Source organism: Capra hircus, chromosome 13, assembly GCF_001704415.2.
Source record: "Capra hircus breed San Clemente chromosome 13, ASM170441v1, whole genome shotgun sequence".
Taxonomy (NCBI): Eukaryota; Metazoa; Chordata; class Mammalia; order Artiodactyla; family Bovidae; genus Capra; species Capra hircus.
In genome coordinates, this window is record NC_030820.1 from 31,129,387 (window position 1) to 31,148,608 (window position 19,222).

General features: G+C 40.1%; 1 protein-coding gene across 1 annotated transcript in view; it reads right to left on the minus strand.

Annotated features, from left to right (window-relative positions):
• The window catches only part of ST8SIA6 (ST8 alpha-N-acetyl-neuraminide alpha-2,8-sialyltransferase 6), a 137,456-nt gene that overhangs the window by 25,957 nt on the left and 92,277 nt on the right, over positions 1-19,222 (minus strand). The window contains exon 4 of the mRNA XM_018056881.1: positions 16,525-16,611. Coding sequence (XP_017912370.1) covers positions 16,525-16,611 — 87 coding nt within the window. The remainder of the gene's footprint in view (positions 1-16,524; positions 16,612-19,222) is intronic.

The window sequence follows — 19,222 nt, forward strand, 5'->3', positions numbered from 1 at the left end:
AGTCTTTTCCAATGAGTCAACTCTTTGCATGAGGTGGCCAAAGTATCAGAGTTTCAGCATCAGTCCTTCCAATGAACAACACCCAGGACTGATCTCCTTTAGGACAAACTGGTTGGATCTCCATGCAGTCCAAGGGACCCTCAAGAGTCTTCTCCAACACCACAGTTCAGAAGCATCAATTCTTCAGTGCTCAGCTTTCTTCACAGTCCAACTCCCACATCCATACATGACCACTGGAAAAACCATAGCCTTGACTAGATGGACCTTTGTTGGCAAAGTAATATCTCTGCTTTTGAATATAGTATCTAGGTTGGTCATAACTTTTCTTCCAAGGAGTAAGCGTCTTTTAATTTCATGGCTGCAGTCACCATCTGCAGTGATTTTGGAGCCCCCCAAAATAAAGTCTGCCACTGTTTCCACTGTTTCCCCATCTATTTCCCATGAAGTGATGGGACCGGATGCCATGATCTTCGTTTTCTGAATGTTGAGCTTTAAGCCAACTTTTTCACTCTCCTCTTTCACTTTCATCAAGAGGCTTTTTAGTTCCTCTTCACTTTCTGCCATAAGGGTGGTGTCATCTGCATATCTGAGGTTATTGATATTTCTCCTGGCAATCTTAATTCCAGCTTGTGCTTCTTCCAGTCCAGCGTTTCTCATGATGGACTCTGCATAAGCAGGGTGACAGTATACAGCTTTGACATACTCCTTTCCCAATTTGGAACCAGTCTGTTGTTCCATGTCCAGTTCTAACTGTTGCTTCTTGACCTGCATACAGATTTCTCAGGAGGCAGGTCAGGTGGTCTGCTATTCCCATCTCTTTCAGAATTTTCCAGTTTGTTTTGATCCACACAGTCAAAGGCTTTGGCATAGTCAATAAAGCAGAAGTATATGTTTTTCTGGAACTCTCTTTCTTTTTTGATGATCCAACAGATGTTTGCAATTTGATCTCTGGTTCCTCTGCCTTTTCTAAAACCAGCTTGAACATCTGGAAGTTCTCAGTTCACATACTGTTAAAGCCCTGCTTGGAGAATTTTGAACATTACTTTACTAGCATGTGAGATTAGTGCAATTGTGCAGTCGTTTGAATATTCCTTGGCATTGCCTTTCTTTGGGATTGGAATGAAAACTGACCTTTTCCAGTCCTGTGGCCACTGCTGAGTTGTCCAAATTTGATGGCATATTGAGTGCAGCACTTTCACAGCATCATCTTTTAGGATCTGAAATAGCTCAACTGGAATTTCATCACCTCCATTAGTTTTGTTCATAGTGACTCTTCCTAAGGCCCACTTGACTTCACATTCCAAGATTTCTGGTTCTAGGTGAGTGATCACACCATTGGGGTTATCTGGGTTATTAAGATCTTTTTTGTACAGTTCTTCCATGTATTCTTGCCACCTCTTCTTGATATCTTCTGCTTCTGTTAGGTCCATACCGTTTCTGCCCTTTATTGTGCCCATCTTGGCATGAAATGTTCCCTTGGTATCTCTAATTTTCTTGAAGAGATCTCTAGTCTTTCCCATTCTATTGTTTTCCTCTATTTCTTTGCATTGATCACTGAGGAAGGCTTTCTTGTCTCTCCTTGCTATTCTTTGGAACTCTGTATTCAGATGGATATATCTTTCCTTTTCTCCTTTCCTTTAGCATCTCTTCTTTTCTTAGCTATTTGTAAGGCCTCCTCAGACAACCATTTTGCCTTTTTGCATTTCTTTTTCCTGTACAGTGTCACGAACTTCCGTCCATAGTTCTTCAGGCACTCTTTGTATCAGATCAAATCCCTTGAATCTACTAGTCACTTCCAGTGTATAATCATAAGGCATTTGATTTAGGTCATACGTGGATGGTCTAGTAGTTTTCCCTATTTCTTCAATTTAAGTCTGAAATTAGCAATAAGGAGTTCTTGATCTGAGCCAGTCAGCTTCCAGTCTTATTTTTCTGACTATATAGAGCTTTTCCATCTTTGGCTGCAAAGAATATAATCAATCTGATTTAAGTATTGACCAGCTGGTGATGTCCATGTGTAGAGTGGTCTCTTGTGTTGTTGGAAGAGGGTGTTTGCTATGACCAGTGCATTCTCTTGGCAAAACTCTGTTAGCCTTTGCCCTGCTTCATTTTGTACTCCAAGGCCAAATCTTCCTGTTACTCCAGGTATCTCTTGACTTCCTACTTTTGCATTCCAGTCCCCTATGATGAAAAGGACATCTTTCTTGAGTGTTAGTTCTAGAAGGTCTTGTAGGTCTTCACAGAACCGTTCAGCTTCTTCAGCATTAGTGGTTGTGGCATAGACTTGGATTACTGTGATATTGAATGGCTTGCCTTGGAAACAAACACAGATCATTCTGTTTTTTTGAGATTGCCACCACTTCCCTGCTGGCTCAGATGGTGAAGTGTCTTGTTTACAATGTGGGAGACCTGGGTTCGATCCCTGGGTTGGGAAGATCCTCTGGAGAAGGAAATGGCAATCCACTTCAGTACTCTTGCCTGGTAAGTCACATGGACAGAGGAGCGTGGTGGGCTACATACAGTCCATGGGGTCCCAAAGAGTGGGACACAACTGAGCAACTTCACTTTTTCACTGCATTTTGGCCTCTGGTTATCTCCACACCCTGGCTTTTTATCTGCCCTCAGGCTTTGCTCAAGGGTTCTTATCCCATCCTACCCTGAACTTGCAGTAGTCTCTCAGTTGTGTCTGACTCTTCGTGACTCTATGGACTGTAGCCTGCCAGGCTCCTCTGTCCATGGGATTCTCCAGGCAAGAATACTGGAGTGGGCTGCCATTTCCTTCCCCAGGGGATCTTCCCAACCCAGGAATCGAACCCAGGTCTCCTGCATTGTGGGCAGACTCTTTACCATTTGAGACACCCCAGCCCTTTATTTCATCCCCCCGGTGTGTGTGGCAGGGCGGGTGTTGTAAATAATTTGGGTAAAGAATGGAATGCAGAACTCTGTGCTCTGCCTCCATAGGCTGGTTAATTTTAGGCAACTCAGAGTCATTCCTTGTTGGACCTCAGAGTGTGTCACAAACACGATTTGACCAGCCTTCCTGAAAAGGAGGGACATGCCAGAGAGGGTTCCTATAAAGGTAAGTCCTTTTCTATTGGAATTAATGCAGAGGAAGATTCCAACCTAGAAACCTGAAGCCTAGTATTTTCTGCCCTATAATCTATTTCCCAACATGAAAAGATCAAAGAAAGTTCTAGTAGGACACACAGAATAGAAACTGCTTGTTCTTATCAAATGGATGGTATAATCCCAAGAAAATGCATCTCAGAAGCAAAAGTGGGACTTCCAAATATTTACACATCTCTCCAGGCAGAGGACTGGACCTGAAACAGCTTTGCTGCATAGCTTGCTGTATTTATTACAGATGCCAAGGGTATAAATTATTTTCAATAAAATATTAATTGCAAGCTAGGAAAATGATTTTAAATAAACAATAATAATAATCCTAGTGGGATCCATATTAGCAAAAGGATGCACATGCATGTTGGGGAGGGTCCAAGGAGGACAATTCAGAAGAAAAAAACATGATAATTGGCCAAATGTAAACAAAGACCCAGAAGGCCTGCCCTATGTAAGTGACTTAAATGATCTGTTTATGTGCTCCTCCTCATTAGGGAGGATGCCCATACCCTTTCTCTGTGGGTGTGTATTTCTATGCAGTTTCTGTGCTCCTCATTCAGGGCTTCTGCACTCTGTTTCAGGTGTGCATTTCTGCCCTGCCTCTGATATACACAAATAAACGTGTTTCTCTGTGTGCTGTTCCATATGTTGTGCTGTGTCTCTAATAAACTGTTTTGCAGTTTCTGCCTCCTTGAAACATTATTGCTTTCAAATGGGGTAAGAATCAGGCAACTCTGCTTCTAGTCTCTAGCCCCTGGTAGACTGGCAGTTAGGTTCAATCCCTGGACAGGGAAATTAGATCCTGCTTCAAGACTACTGTCCCTCTGAAAACATTTTCACACACAAAATGGAAATCCATACTTGTATAGCATTCTGAAGGAGAATCGTGTCATAGGACAGCAGGAATGACTCCATGTGAGGGTGTGGGGAAGGCCTTCCTGAGCAGAGATGACGGATTTGGGATCTGAAAGATTAGTGCATGTGAACAGGGGTGTGAAGGAGGTCGAAGGGACAGAGCTTTTGGGGCTGTGGCTGAAGCAGGAATTGGATATTTGATGAAGCTGAAAACCAACACAATGAAGCAAAAGGAGCCAAGGGGAGTGTGGAGTGAGGTGAGGCCAAAGAATTAGGTAGTAGTAGCCAGGCAACACAGGGCCTTAAGGTTGAATTTAGTATTAGCTTTGAATTAAAAAAAAACAAAAACAAAAAACTCAACAGATTCCAAACAGGTTGGGGCAGGGATAGATGTGGTGGAATTGAATTGTGACCACAGATCATCACCCAATTTCCATACCGATATACAATGGAATATTACTTGGCTATAAAAAAAAAACAACAATGAAATAGTATCATTTGCAGCAACATGGATGGACCTAGAAATTACCATACTAAGTGAAGTCAAGTTAGACAAAGACAAATATCATATAATATCACTTATATGTGGAATCTAATTTTTAAAAATGACACAAATGTACTTATTTATGATATAGAAACAGACTCACAGATTTTGAAACAAACCTATGGTTACCAAAGGGGAAATGTAGGGGGAAGAGGGATAAATTAGGAGTTTGGGATTAACATATACACGCTGCTGCTGCTGAAGCTAAGTCGCTTCAGTCGTGTCCGACTCTGTGCGACCCCATAGACAGCAGCCTACCAGGCTCCCCCATCCCTGGGATTCTCCAGGCAAGAACACTGGAGTGGGTTGCCATTTCCTTCTTCAATGCATGAAAGTGAAAAGTGAAAGTGAAGTCGCTCAGTCGTGTCCAACTCTTCATGACCCTATGGACTGTGGCCTACCAGGCTCCTCTGTCCATGGGATTTTCCAGGCAAGAGTACTGGAGTGAGGTGCCATTGCCTTCTCTGACATATACACACTACTATCTAAAAAATAGATAAGTAATAAGGACTTCTAGCACAGGAAACTCTACTCAATAATCTGTAATAACTTATATAGGTAAAGAATCTGAAAAAGAATGAATATATGTACATGTATAATTGAATCACCTTGCTGTACACTTGAAACTAACACAACATTGTAAATCTACTACACACCAATAAAAATTTGTTTAAAAAGCCATCCAGGCATTGTACAGAAGATGGATGAGAAGAGTACCAGGATGGTGAATGATGACCAGAGTAAAGGTCATTGCAGTGATCCAGAGGAGAGCTAGTGAACGATCTGAAGCCCGAGCGCCATAGAGAGCCCGTGCTCCACGACCAGAGAAGCTGCTGCAATGAGAAGCCTAGGCACTGACACTAGAGAGCAGCCCTCACTTGCTGCAGCTGGAGAAGGCTCACACATAGCAATGAAAGCTCAGCACAGCCAAATTAAATACATAAGACAATTTTTAAAAACCCCTCAAATCAAGATGCCATGTCACAGATTTCCCTGGTGGTCCAGTGGCTAAGAATCTGCCTTGCAAAGCAGGGGAAGCAGGTTAGATGCCTGGTCAGGGAACTAGGATCCCACACGCTGTGGGGCAACTGAACCCATGTGTCACAACGATAGATCCCACATTATGCAACAAAGATTCCATGTGCTACAACTGAGACCTAACAAAGCCAAACAAATAAATTAAATCAAGTTTTAAAACAAAGATAGCATGTCAAAATACAATGATTTTAGAATCAACTGGCTCATAATGAATGCATGTTTCACACTTAAAAAATAGATTGGAATTAAGAATATAATGGTCTAAGAATTCCAGTGATTTGCAGAGCTTCAAAAGGCATGAAAATATTCCATATTAGTCCAAGAGATCAGAAGAATTAAGGGCTTCAAATAAACACTATCTCTTTTTAGCAATATGCCTCTTTCTAAATTAAGACAGAACCACCTGTGAGCTTGAACTAGCCTCCCAGGATATGGAGAGAAATTCCAGCAACCAGGAGGGAATCTGATGTTAGTTTGTGGGATTATCAGGTAGGGATCACACTGAAAGTTAGGATGGAAAATTTGATGGCCATCCCTGACTCGGGTTAATTCTTGATACTAATCACACAGTTTTGCCTTCAAATTTCTGGCTGTCTCTGATAGGAAGGTGCAATGGCCTAGACATTTAGAATTAGTAAATCAGATATTGGTGACTCTCCTTAATGAATCCTGTTAGACACAGAATGGGAGGTATGGTCAGAAAAGCCACCCCATTCACCATTCACATCATAACATGATGGGTACATCTCCTAGAGGGGATGATCTAGCACAGAAAAAGTGGAGTTTTGAGGAATAATATGGGAGAAAACATTTGGGAACATGGAAACTTGACATCCCATGCTACAGAAGCAGGAGAGAAATGAGGAAGGAACTGGGATAATTTACAGAAGATCCAAAAGGGGGATGGAGAGAAGTCCAGGCACTTGCCCCAGACTTAGATGTTAAATACTTTTTGAAATATACATATATGAAATATACAATAAATGAACGTTTTACATACTTCACAATTTTAGCTTTACCTCAACCCACTCAAAGTTCTGCTTTATAACTTGCAGGCAGAGGAAAACCTAAGAGGGTATGTGATTCTCTGTTTATAATGGGAATAACACAGGTTTCAGGCTGAGGAAGAGAATGAATAAAGACTGAATTTTGCCTGCATCTCAGATGACTTTTCCCCTTGTATGTGTACACTGATATTTTGACTTATATGAAAGACCAGCTCATCTACTTGAGTAGAATATAAGAAAACCAGGGTAAATAAAATGTGAAAGACTGACTGCCAAAGCACAGGACAGGAACTCCATTGAAATGTTAACTCAGAAGTGAAGGAGATAATGCTGAAACACTGGAGAAAGATCTACATATATACAGAGACATTGCATCAGTGTTTAAACAATGTAATGGAGACTTCCCTGGTGGTCTGTAGTTAAGAACTTGCATGCCAATGCGGGGGACACAGGTTCAATCCCTGGCCGAGGAACTAAAATCTCACATGCCACAGGGCAACTAGGTCTGCACACCTCAACTAGAGAGAAGCTTACTCATTGCAGCAAAAAGATCCCACATGCTGCAACTAAGACCCAAAGCAGGCAAACAAACAATGTAATGTACCACTGAAGAAATGTTCCAAGGAGCAGAGTCTTCAGAATATAGACTTTGCTATAGAAATGCATCAAACCACATGGGATCCATTCATCTTCTAGACTTTATTTCAAAAATGTATTTCTCAAGTTGTACTTGGTATTGTTAGGTAGCTAGAATAGGAGAAAGGAGTCCAAAATGGCGGTGGCTAAAAGACAAAGAAGGGAAAAGCCTGCGAAAATAGAACAAAGGAAGGTTGGAGAACAGAGTGAAAACCTCAGGTAAAACAAACAGCCCTCCTAGCGAGCCCAATTTACATAGGGCAGGTTCAGGTGATGAGAAAAAAAAACATATTAAAAGAGACAAAATTGGGCCTGGTGCTTCTCTTCTCTTTGCGTCTTCGCACGGTCGGCCTGCCCTCAGGCCTCAAGTATGTCTTTTCTTTGCTTTCTAAATAAAACTGAGATATAACACGGAGCTGTCACACTGGTCTGCCCAAGGAAACTGCACAGAGTTGAAACACTGGTCCATCGTTTGCTTCAAATTTTTGTGATGAGACAACCGAGGAAATTACACACTCGCCCAATAGTATTGACCATATTGCTTTATGCAATATGGTATTGACCATATTGCTCTCTGATCTAGGAGCATAAAGCAATATGGTCAATACCAAGTACAACTTGGGAAATACATTTTTAAAATAAAATCTAGAAGATGAATGAATCCCATGTGGTTTGATACATTTCTATGGCAAAGTCTATATTCTGAAGACTGGGAGGGACTAGTCCCTAAATGTGCAAGAGCCAGTTTCTATCATTAAATACGGCAGGTGTGATGACATGGTGTGGTTTTGTTGCTTCCTGAAATGCACAGGCAGACTGCATGGCATGACAAATAGAAAATGATATGACAGGATATTAACACTGAAAAATGGTCTCAAGGCAGAGGAAATGAGGGAAAGAAGCTTTTTCAATCTGACAACTGACCCAAAACATCTATCATAAAGTGCAAACATCTTAAATTTTTTAAAAATATGTATTGCTCTCTGCCATCATCAGAGTCACCCTGTGTGAATCATAAGCAGCAAGTATTTAAAGGTTATGAGGAGGAAGAGAACAGAGGTTCAGAAAAAGTGAATATGGTTTTGTATAATCAAAAGAAGTCTCTGATAGACTACTTTAGCTTCTCTCTAAGATATCAATGCTACAAAACAAAATGCCTGGGACATAATAATGTTAACTGTTAACTGGGGGGGAAAAAGCATAAATTCACCAAATACTAACCAAAATCAAACCACAATTATTGCTTTTGGTGTCATATTTCAGAAAATAGTTGAAAACTTTGTTGGCTCAAGTAAGTTTGGTTGCTCAGTTTTATGATTTGAAAAATATTAACTTATCCATCTATTTATTTGCAGTATTTATGCCCTTTCACAAAGATAAATCATGAAATGGCACCATTTCAAATATGTTAGCATCATGTAGTAAAAACTTAACACATATGAAGGGATTCCCTGATGGTCTAGTGGTTGGGATTCAGCACTTTCACTGCCACTGGCCTGAGTTAATTCTTGGTTGGGGAACTAAGATCCCACAACCCACACAGTGCAGCCAAAAATACATAAAAATTAGCATATGTGATATGTACTTTATACATTTCTTTGGTTTAACACTGTACTTTTTCAATGGAGTCCAAATAAAAACGAAAGCAACACCCTGGCTGTTATTTTAGAGATATCAATGAATCTGAGACAGCAGTGAAATCTTTTCTTATATAGTCAACACAGAGAAAGACAAAGTTATTTTCACAAAATTTTAATCTAACCAAACCTGAGGGGATAATTTAATAAAATTGCTACCATGTAATAGTTATCTATAACAAAGTAATCAAGCACAAAATACCTGTTTTACAAGTAATTTGAAAGGCATCTCATTTGCATGAATCTTAAACACATGCATTTTTCTAATAGCACCTTTTTCTGCCACTAAGTTTTCAGTAAATATGTGATTGATAATATTCAGTCATTTTTTGGATTCAAGCTCATGTCTATGAAACAGCAATGTCTAAAGAAATTAAATGGTATTAGAGGATCCCAAAGAAACCAAAACCAAAATAATCATATGGTGATTTCTGGGGGGAAAAAAGCAAAAGTAAAATGAAAATTAAGTACTGTTGCTTGTGTAACTGTTAGCTTTTTGTAATTGATTACACAAATGAACACAGTTCTTTTAAGTTAGAAAACGATTCCTGAAAGCTAATGCAGTAATTATCGTGCAAGTTACCTAGGGAATCTAAGACTGATTATTGAAGCTCAAAAATCTGCTAGGATAAAACCTGCTTCCCAGAGCTTCACAAAATAGTTTTCAGGGGTGAAGTAGAGGAAGTAGAGAACAAGGAGTAGGGAGTATTTCTAAACATGTTTAAATATTTCAATGCTACTGTCACAGGGAGGAACACATCTGACTCCATATTGCATCTGTTTCTTTTACTTTAATATTTGTATTCTATTGCTTTTGCTACAAGTTAATCATTAAAAGGATGCTGTGCTCAGTCACTCAGTCATGTCCAACCCTTTGTGGCCTCATGGATTGTTGCCTGCCAGGTTCCTCCATCCATGGAATTTTCCAGGCAAGAATACTAGTGAAAGTTAAAATCACTCAGTCATGTCCGACTGTTTGCAACCCCATGGACTATATAGTCCATGGAATTTCCAGGCCAGAATACTGGAGTGGGTAGCGGTTCCCTTCTCCAAGGGATTTTCCAACCCAGGGATCGAACCCAGGTCTCCCACATTGCAGGGGGATTCTGCACCAGCTGAGCCACCAGGGAAGCCCAAGAATACTGGAGTGGGCAGCCTATCCCTAGGGACTCCAGCAGATCTTCCAGACCCAGGAATTGAACTGGGATCTCCTGCATTGCAGGCAGATTATTTACCAGCTGAGCTACCAGGGAAGAATACTAGAATGGATTGCAATTTCCTACTCTGGGTGATCTTCTGACCCAGCGATCGAATCTGCATCTCTTGATAAAGACCTTTGCTGATATATTCCCGGCTCCCAGTACTCTTGCCTGAAAAATACCATGGACAGAGGAGCCTGGTAGGCTGCAGTCCGTGAGGTCGCTGACAGTTGGACACGACTCAGTGACTTCACTTTCACTTTTCACTTTCATGCATTAGAGAAGGAAATGGCAACCCACTCCAGTGTTCTTGCCTGGAGAATCTCAGGGATGGGGGAGCCTGGTAGGCTGCCATTTATGGGGTTGCACAGAGTCGGACATGACTGAAGCGACTTAGCAGCAGCATGAGACTAGCTCTCCATCATAAATCTTGACTTAGGAATGCACCCACTGCCTGCAAGCACATTCCTGCACACCCTAAGCTAACTATACAATTGTCACAATGGCCCCTCGAGATGTGAAGTACAGCTCTGGGTCACCATCCACCTGATTCTACTCTGAAGTAAGTTACCACATAATAATAAATGGATCCACTGATTATATGGAGCTACCTGCCTCAATCTTCAATCTCAAGATACCTTCTCCGTGCAGTGGGAAGGTTGGGTTCCCTCTGTCCTCAGATACCATGGGAAAGACCAAAATTCAAAATGTGAAGTTGTCTTTAATGGATGCATATTGAATGTGCACCATCATAAAATCAAAAAATTGTTATGTCGAACCATTGTAAATTGGAGACTGAAATCCAGGTTAAATTTTATGCAAATTATACGTGTACCAACTTATGCTTAGGGGAAATAATTGTAATATGAAAATTAATAAATTTTAAAAGCAGAAGGCAGACAGCTTGACATTCTTGAAAGTGAAAGTGTTAATCGTTCAGTCATGTCTGACTCTTTGCGAGCCCGCGGACTATAGCCCGCCAAGCTCTTCTGTCCATGGGGTTCTCGAGGCAAGAATACTGGAGTGGGTTGCCGTTTCCTTCTCCAGGGGATCTTTCCAACCCAGGGATCGAACCTACATCTCCGGCATTGCAAGCACACTCTTTACCATCTGAGCCACCAGGGAAGACCTTGACATTCTTAATTTTGTACAGTTATTTGCAAATGAAATTATATACCAAGGAAGAAAAAAGAGGGCTGAGATTTTCTCTTTTTTTTTTTGAGTAGTTTTTTCCTTTACTACTGTAGTATCTGTATGTATCACTCAGGCTTCCCATGTACCTCAGATGGTAAAAAAATCTGCCTGCAATGAAAGAGACACAGGTTCTATTCTTGGGTTGGGAAAAACCCCTGAAGAAAGGAATACCTATCCACTCCAGTATTCTTGCCTAGAAAATTCCATAGACAGAGAAACCTGATGGGCTACAGTCCATGGGGTCACAAAGAGTCAGATCAGACTGAATGACTAATGCTAGCACTAGCTATACATCACATATTTTTACATTAAATCATAAATAGTCACACTGTTGGGGTGTCTCAGATGTTACGCTGGTAAAGAATCTGCCTGCAATGCAGGAGACTCAGGTTCAATCCCTAGAGCAGGAAGATGCCCTGTAGTAGGAAATCGCAATCTACCCCAGTATTCTTGCCTGGGAAATCCCATGGACAGAGGAGCCTGATGGGCTATAGCCCATGGGGTCAAAAAGAGTCAGACAATGGCTGAGCACCTGCGCACACACATTCACTTTTATTTCTTGTCTCTCCAAACGGTTTACAATTTCCTTGAAGTCAGTAAGAAAACCTTATATCTTCCTGTTTGTTTTCATGCATCCATTTATTTAATACATATTTATTAAGGTTCTACTTTGTGCCTGATACTGTATCAGGCTTAAGCCTGTTCTTTGACATAGTAAACCCAAAACAAATATTTATTGATAAATAAAATACATGCCCTCTACTAGCAAGTAGAACATTCATTTTAGAAACACTTATAGAAGCTCTCTGATTTTGAGATCCTGTGACCACAAAAATCCCATAATCTTCAATAGCTCCTAGGTGTCAACTTGTGGGAGTTTCAACAATCAGGCTACAGCTGGATTTAGAATATATTCACTTGCTCATATTTTTCAGTTTAGTGTAACTTTTGTTATTCCTGCTAAAAGAATATTACCACTTTTCACTTTTCTTCAATTTGGTATAAATTGCTATAAATAAATAAAATAGAAAAGTATTTAGCCACTTGACAACCATAATAATAGGGGACATTTCCATAATGCCAGCTTTATAAATAAGCCAGAAACTCTCCAGATTCGGCAAACTATATCAGTAAAAATAGAGGAAAATGAATGGTTTATTATAATTTAATGGCACAGATTTCTGTTGAGGGTTTATGTAATTTAGTTTACAAATATGCCCATAAAAAGAACATTTTGATATAATAAATATTCAAATAAATAAATAAATGTCACCATGACTATTCTCTTGAGTGACAACAAACAGTTAGAATTATAGTCCCAGATGTTTACTTACATTGGCCCTGAAAGATAGATAGACCACTGGGTAACCATTATGGTTATGGATGCACTTTTTATATTGAGACAGTTCTAAGGGGAAAATGGCCAGTCTATCTGCATACCATCCAGCTATACAGTATCTATCCATCATCGTTTGTACCAGTTTCTTTAATACAGCTTTGGATTTGAAGAGATTCTTGATTTTTAGTGTGCATGCACACACACACATACACACAGAACAGAAGGAAAAACCTATACAAAAAATTCTTTTTTTTCTAATTAAAAGAAAGTTTCTTTTGAGCTGGCCCACGAGGCATTCGGGGTCTTGGTTCTCTGGCCAAGGATCAAAACTATGCCCCCTGAAGTAGAAATGCAGAGTCTTAACCACTGCACCAACAGGCAGTCCCAAGAAATCTCTTTTTAATTGAGCTAGACATTGTGAGTAACAACTGGCAGGGATCATTCAAGGCTCATAATGAGGTTATCTTCTTCCAGAGTGGATTATTTTTCTTCTATAGATATGTAGAAAGAATGTTTATTATGAGGGATTGGCTCGCATGATTATGGAGACTGAGAAGTCCCACGATAGGCTGTCTGCAAGCTAGAGGTTCAGGAAACCAGTGGTGTAGTTCCAGTCCACACCCAAAGCCTAGGAACTAAGGGAGCCAATGGTATATGTCCCAGTAGGAGTCTCAAGCCTAATGGCAAAGGAGAAGATGAGTCTTCTCCTTAAGAGAGAGCACACTGGTCCTTCCTCAATCTATTTGTTCCAACTCAGGCCCTCAATGAATTAAATCAGGAGTCCCAAGGACTGGTCTACGGCCTGGACTGGTCTATGGCCTGTTAGGAACCGGGCCACACAGGAGGAGGTAAACGGTGGGTAAGCGAATGAAGCCTCATCTGTATTTACAACTGCTCCCCATCCCTCGCATTACTGCCTGAGCTCTGCCTCATGTCAGATCAGCAGTGGCATTAGATTCTCTTAGGGGGACGAACCCTACTAAGAACTGCCCATGGGAGAGATCTAGGTTGTCCACTCCATATGAGAATCTAATGCCTGGTGATCTGAGGTGGAGTTGACTCAGTGATGCTAGTGCTGGGGAGCAGCTGCAAATGCAGATTATCATCAGCAGAGACGTTTGCACAGAGACCCTAATAAATCAGCTTCTTGCAGACTCACATTAACACCTCACTGATAAGTGAGTGGTAAGTGACAACTGTATAATTATTTCATTATATATTGCAATGTAATAATAATAGAAATAAAGTGCACAATAAATGTAATGTACTTGAATCATCCTGAAACCAGCCTAGTCTGTGGAAAATTGTCTTCCACAAAAATCAGTCCCTGGTGCCAAAAAGGCTGAAGACCAGTGGATTATATTATGCTCCAGGATTATTTTGTTTTTATCAGCCATCTAGGTTAGTGGCAGATCTAAGTCCAAGTGAGGATGGAAATAACTTCAACCGAGCTTCAGTTGTGAAGGAAACTGGTCTTCTCTAGGGTTTGCTGGAAGCACTGCTCAATGTTTCTGCCTCTCCCCCATGCTTTTGCTTTTGCAACCAGCAAGTTCCTTGTGAGGAAAAGTAGCTTCAAAGGCAGGTCTCTTCTCCTTCAGCTTCTCTCTTCTTGATCTTTGTCCTGGAAATTCTCCCTGCCTTGGGAGTTCCCCATTGCCTCAATAGGGTGTTTAGTATGCTTTGTTTTGCTTTTATTATTCTCAGGAGGTTTGCTCTAAATCAACGTTACAGCCAGAAGTGGAAGTTCCTTTGCCCCTATATTAACTGTCAATGTCACTACTCATCTAGTACTTCCAGCTAATTATCTGGGATTGATCCTCAATAGTTCAATCTCTTTCTCTCCTTTTTTGCCTACTCTGCACTTGTAGAAACGTCTCTCAACACCAGACTCTTCTGCTACTCACTGACCCTGATCAACCAGGTTACAATTGCCTGTGCAGTTTCTATCTGATATTCCTGCCACAAGAATCTTTCAAATCTAGTCTTCAACAGGACTATGTCCAAGTTCATTTAAGCTGCTATAACAGAATGCTATAGACCAGGTGGCTTGTAAACAACAGCAATTTATTCTCACAGCTCTGGAGGTTGGGAGTCCAAAATCACAGCGTTGGCCAATTCAGTCTGGTGAGAATCCACTTCAGGGTTCTCAGGCAGCCATCTTCTTGCTGTGTCCGCACATGATGGAAAGGACTAAACAGCAGTTCATGGACTATTTTATAAGGTCATAAAGCCTGTTTATGAGGGCTCCACGCTCATAACCCAATCACCTCCTACCGCCCAAAAGCTCTACCATCTCATTGGACATTTGGTTTTCAATTTGACTTTTGAGGGGGCACTTTCTGACTATAGTGAACAATGTAGCATCAAATGTCCTGGAGATTAAATAGTTAAACAGGAATCCTCACTCTGAAATGCTAGTTAGGAAAGTCAATGGAATCCTCCAGGAAGTTATGACAACCCTGTGTCTACTCAGTGTAAGAAAGATGTTCCTTTTTGGCTTTGAGTCAATCAAGAAGTTTCTCATTCACCCAATGGGAGTTACCCACAAGCCATCTTCAATTAGCACCAGAATCAAAGGTAGCTGATCTAATGACTCCAGTATATACTGACTGAAGGACCCTACAGGCAGGAGAGCTGCCTCCCCACCCCAAAGAGAAGTGAGCAGCACATACTTCTTAGAGAATCTCAGGGGGAAACCAAGTCTCTTTATTAAGAGTTTGATACTTAAAGTATTTGGCTGGCAAAAAAAAAAAAAGTTTGTTCTGGTTTATCCATAAGATGTCACAGGAAAACCCAAATGAACTTTTTGGCCAACCCAATAAAACAGGAACTAGTAAAGATAAGAACATATTTCTGAATTGTCATAACTTGGCACAAGACAAAACCTGTGCTGATGCGAAGCAAAGAGAAGCAGAGCAATGTAGCCCAGGCAGACACAGCAATACCTGGCTTGGCTTCACCCTATGAGCAGCTTTAAGAGGAGGAAGGGGTGCCAGAGAAGTACCCAGGCAAGCCCCACCATAGGATATTGTTTTGATATAATTTATTCTGTCTGGGTAGGCTCCAAGTGATGCCAGCACAGACAGCTCTGTAATCATCCACTGATAACCTGGTCCTGTCAGGTTGACAGTACTTCCCTGGTTATTACCTGGAGCATCTCATATTTCTGAATGTTGCTGAGATTAAAAAACTAATGAGAAAAACTGGAAAGGAATATGCTGAAAGGAACATGGCTTTTGTTCTATAGTGATGGGACCATAGATGATTTTTCTCTGTTTTCTGAAATTCCTTACAAGATAAATAAATAAATGTAAAATACAAACAGTACAAAGAAGCAGCAAAATCCTCTAAAATAATAAAAAGTACAGCAAAAACTTTCTCTTTGAACTTGAGATTTTTGTAATTACATCAGCATCATAATTACAAATACAAATTTCTATGTATAAGATGGGGTTAGAGGGCCTCGTGTCTCATGAGAGACTCTTAGAAGGAAATGTTCCTGATTGTCAGTTGGCTTCTTCTACTTTTCTTTTCAACAACACATTATGAGACTTTCTTGGTGGTTCAGTTGTTAGAAATCCACCTGCCAAAGCAGGGGACACAGGTTCAACCCCTGGTCCAGGAAGATCCCACAAGTGGCAGCACAAATAAGCCTGTGCACCACAACTACTAAGCCTGCGCTCTAGAGCCTGGGAGCCGCAGCTACTGAGCCCATGCTCTACAGCCCACGGTCCACAAAAAGAGAAGCCACTGCAGTGAGAAGTCCAAGCATCACAACTAGAGCGTAGCTCCCACTCACTGTAGAGGAAGTCCATGCATAGCAGTGAAGACCCAAAACTGCCAGAAGTAAAATTAAAAAACAAGCAACAAAAAACCCCAACACATCACTTATTCTCTCCACAGAGAAAATGTACAAAACATTTTTTCACTCATTATTTACAGAAAAACTTTTTACCTAAAATTCTCATATTCTTCTACTTGTCGTTTCCATGGGCAGCTTTGGATATTTGTGATAATCTGAAGATAGTCATCTTCTGAATACCTAAAAGTCAAATGTCAATTAAATTAGAAAATAAAGATCTCACTTATTGATAAATGAATCTATAAGTCATCAAATGACATTTATAATCTACTCATTCTAGCCCTCTAAATCTTTTCTTAAATAAGGTGATATAGAAACAAGTAAACCTCATACTCATGTCAAAACATCTAGGAGCATGCAATTCACAAATAATTATTATGTTGATCAAGGAATGTATAATTTGCATGCATCATAAGTCAAGTTTAGTATTACAAACCAACCGACAGCATAGCAATTCACACACACATCTTATGGCTATTTCACCTTAGGTTTTCATTAACAGATACATATAGTTTCTAGACATTTACCATAAATATAAATTGTATCATCTTTTTCAGACTCTAAGTTGATAGATTTCCCTTGGGATATATGGAAAACATTTCCCCAAAATAATCATCTTAACCTTTGAATTTGAACAGAACATTTAAAAAACAGATTAGAACAGGTTAAAAGAGATGTATACTGGGCATAAAAAATCTACAGGCACAATTGTACAGTATGGCCAGTTCCCAGTCCCTGGTAGACCTCCCTCCATCTGAAATTTCATCGTTAATTAATAACTCCGTTAATAATAAAATAGCCTCTAGTCTTTAAGGGTTATCAGTTATAATGCATATATCCTTTTGAGTGAAGAAAAACACCCTTAAATTTCCTTTCAATTAATATCATAGTCCTTAGTTGCCAGCTATGATCAAGGTTTTATAATAAAGAGATGGAGGAGATGTTGGTGAGTGCGTGGGGAAGGCAGTAAAGAATCTTGTCAGGAAAATATCTTCCCCACCACCACACAGTACAATGCATTCCCTCTAAACTTTACCTCTAAAAGGCATATTTATTAGAGGTCGGGAAGGTCGTCAACCAAGTAACTCCTTTGCCCTTGAAATTTACCTGCCTTTCGGGTATTTCTCTTGTCCATGTTGTCACCAAGATTAATCAAAGATATTTTCTCTTGGTTCCCACTGAAGAAAGGTTGAAAATCTTAAAAGACTTTGCTAAATACTAAAGGAAAAGCAAAGCAAAGAGCTACTATAGAAGAGATTAAAAATAGTTTTAGGGACTCCCTTGGTGGTCCAGTATTTAAGACCTTGCCTTCCAATGCAGGGTATGTGAGTTCAACTCCTGGTCAGGGAGCTAAGATCCCATATACCTTGCAGTCAAAAAAACCACAATATAAAACAGCAGCAATAGTGTACAAAATTCAATAAACACTTTTAAAATGCTCCACATTTTTTAAACAATCTCTTAAAAAAAACGTTTTACTTGCATACAGGCTTCATTTTATCTTACCCCCCTGGGCCCCAAGACTTGTCACCAAGGAACTTGAGAAACCTATACTTTAGCCTCATAGCTTTGTCTAGAATGAGGAGTTGCCCGCCTCCACATGGTGACAGTTATCTAAAAGTTGTTGTTGTTTAGTCACTAAGTCTGACTCTTGTAACTCCATGGGCTATAGCCCTCCAGGCTCCTCTGTCCATGGGATTTCCCAGGCAAGAATACTGGGGTGGGTTGCCATTCCCTTCTCCAGGGGATCTTCCTAACCCAGGGATCAAACCCAAATCTCCTGCATTGCAGGCAGACACTGAGCTACCAGGGCAGGGCAATTTCATATCTAAGCTTAGTCTAGAACATTAAGATTCTCATTCATTTCCAATCAGAATAAAGGTGTACTGTAAAATATATAGTCTTTAAAATGTTTTGTTTTCATGAGGTATATCCTCCAATAAATTGTAGCTGGCTCTAATTTAACTTAATATTGAAAGATGTTAATCATAAGGTATCTAATTTTACCAGCAAGTTAGCTGCCTAGAAGGGCTTTTGACTTTAAAGTCCTTGATGTTTATTTATTTTTAAGAGGTTTTTTTTGGTTTGTTTTTTTCTTCTTTTTTTAAATTTTATTTTGTATTTTTAAGATTTTTTTTAATGTGGACCATTTAAAACATCTTTATTGAGTTTGTTACAACATTCCTTCTGTTTTGTGTTTTTGTTTTTTGCTTTTTTTTTGGCCCAGAGGCATGTGGACTCTTAGCTCCCAGACCAGAGATCAAACCAGCAACCTCTGAACTGGAAGGTGAGGTCTTAACCACTGAACCACTAAGGAAGTCTCTATAGTCCCTAATATTTAAAACCAAGTTGAATACATTACAGCAGACCAACCTTCTATTAAAGGAGAAATACTCTTGGCCATTTTACAATCAGAAGACAACACTTGAGCTACCTGGGGTTGCTATGTTCAAAGAATCTCTTTTTATGTCCAGTCTAGAAAGGAAGCATTATCCTCTGATATTATATAGGGGAAGACCACAGAATAAGAAATTGAAGGGAGTTGAAGGGAGTTTTCCCCCCTACATGCTTGCCCTTTCCTACTAAAAAAATAAATCACCAATCAGCTTTTTTTGAAAATTAAGATCACCACAGAACTATCATGATTCATAAGCAGGGAACATGGCTAGAGAAGGAAAGAGCATATAAGTGTCACAAGTATGAGCTAATTTGTGAAATAAATGTGCCTCTGTAATAGTTTTCTGTTGGGCTTCCCTGGTGCTCCAGTGTGGTTAGGAATCCACCTTACAGT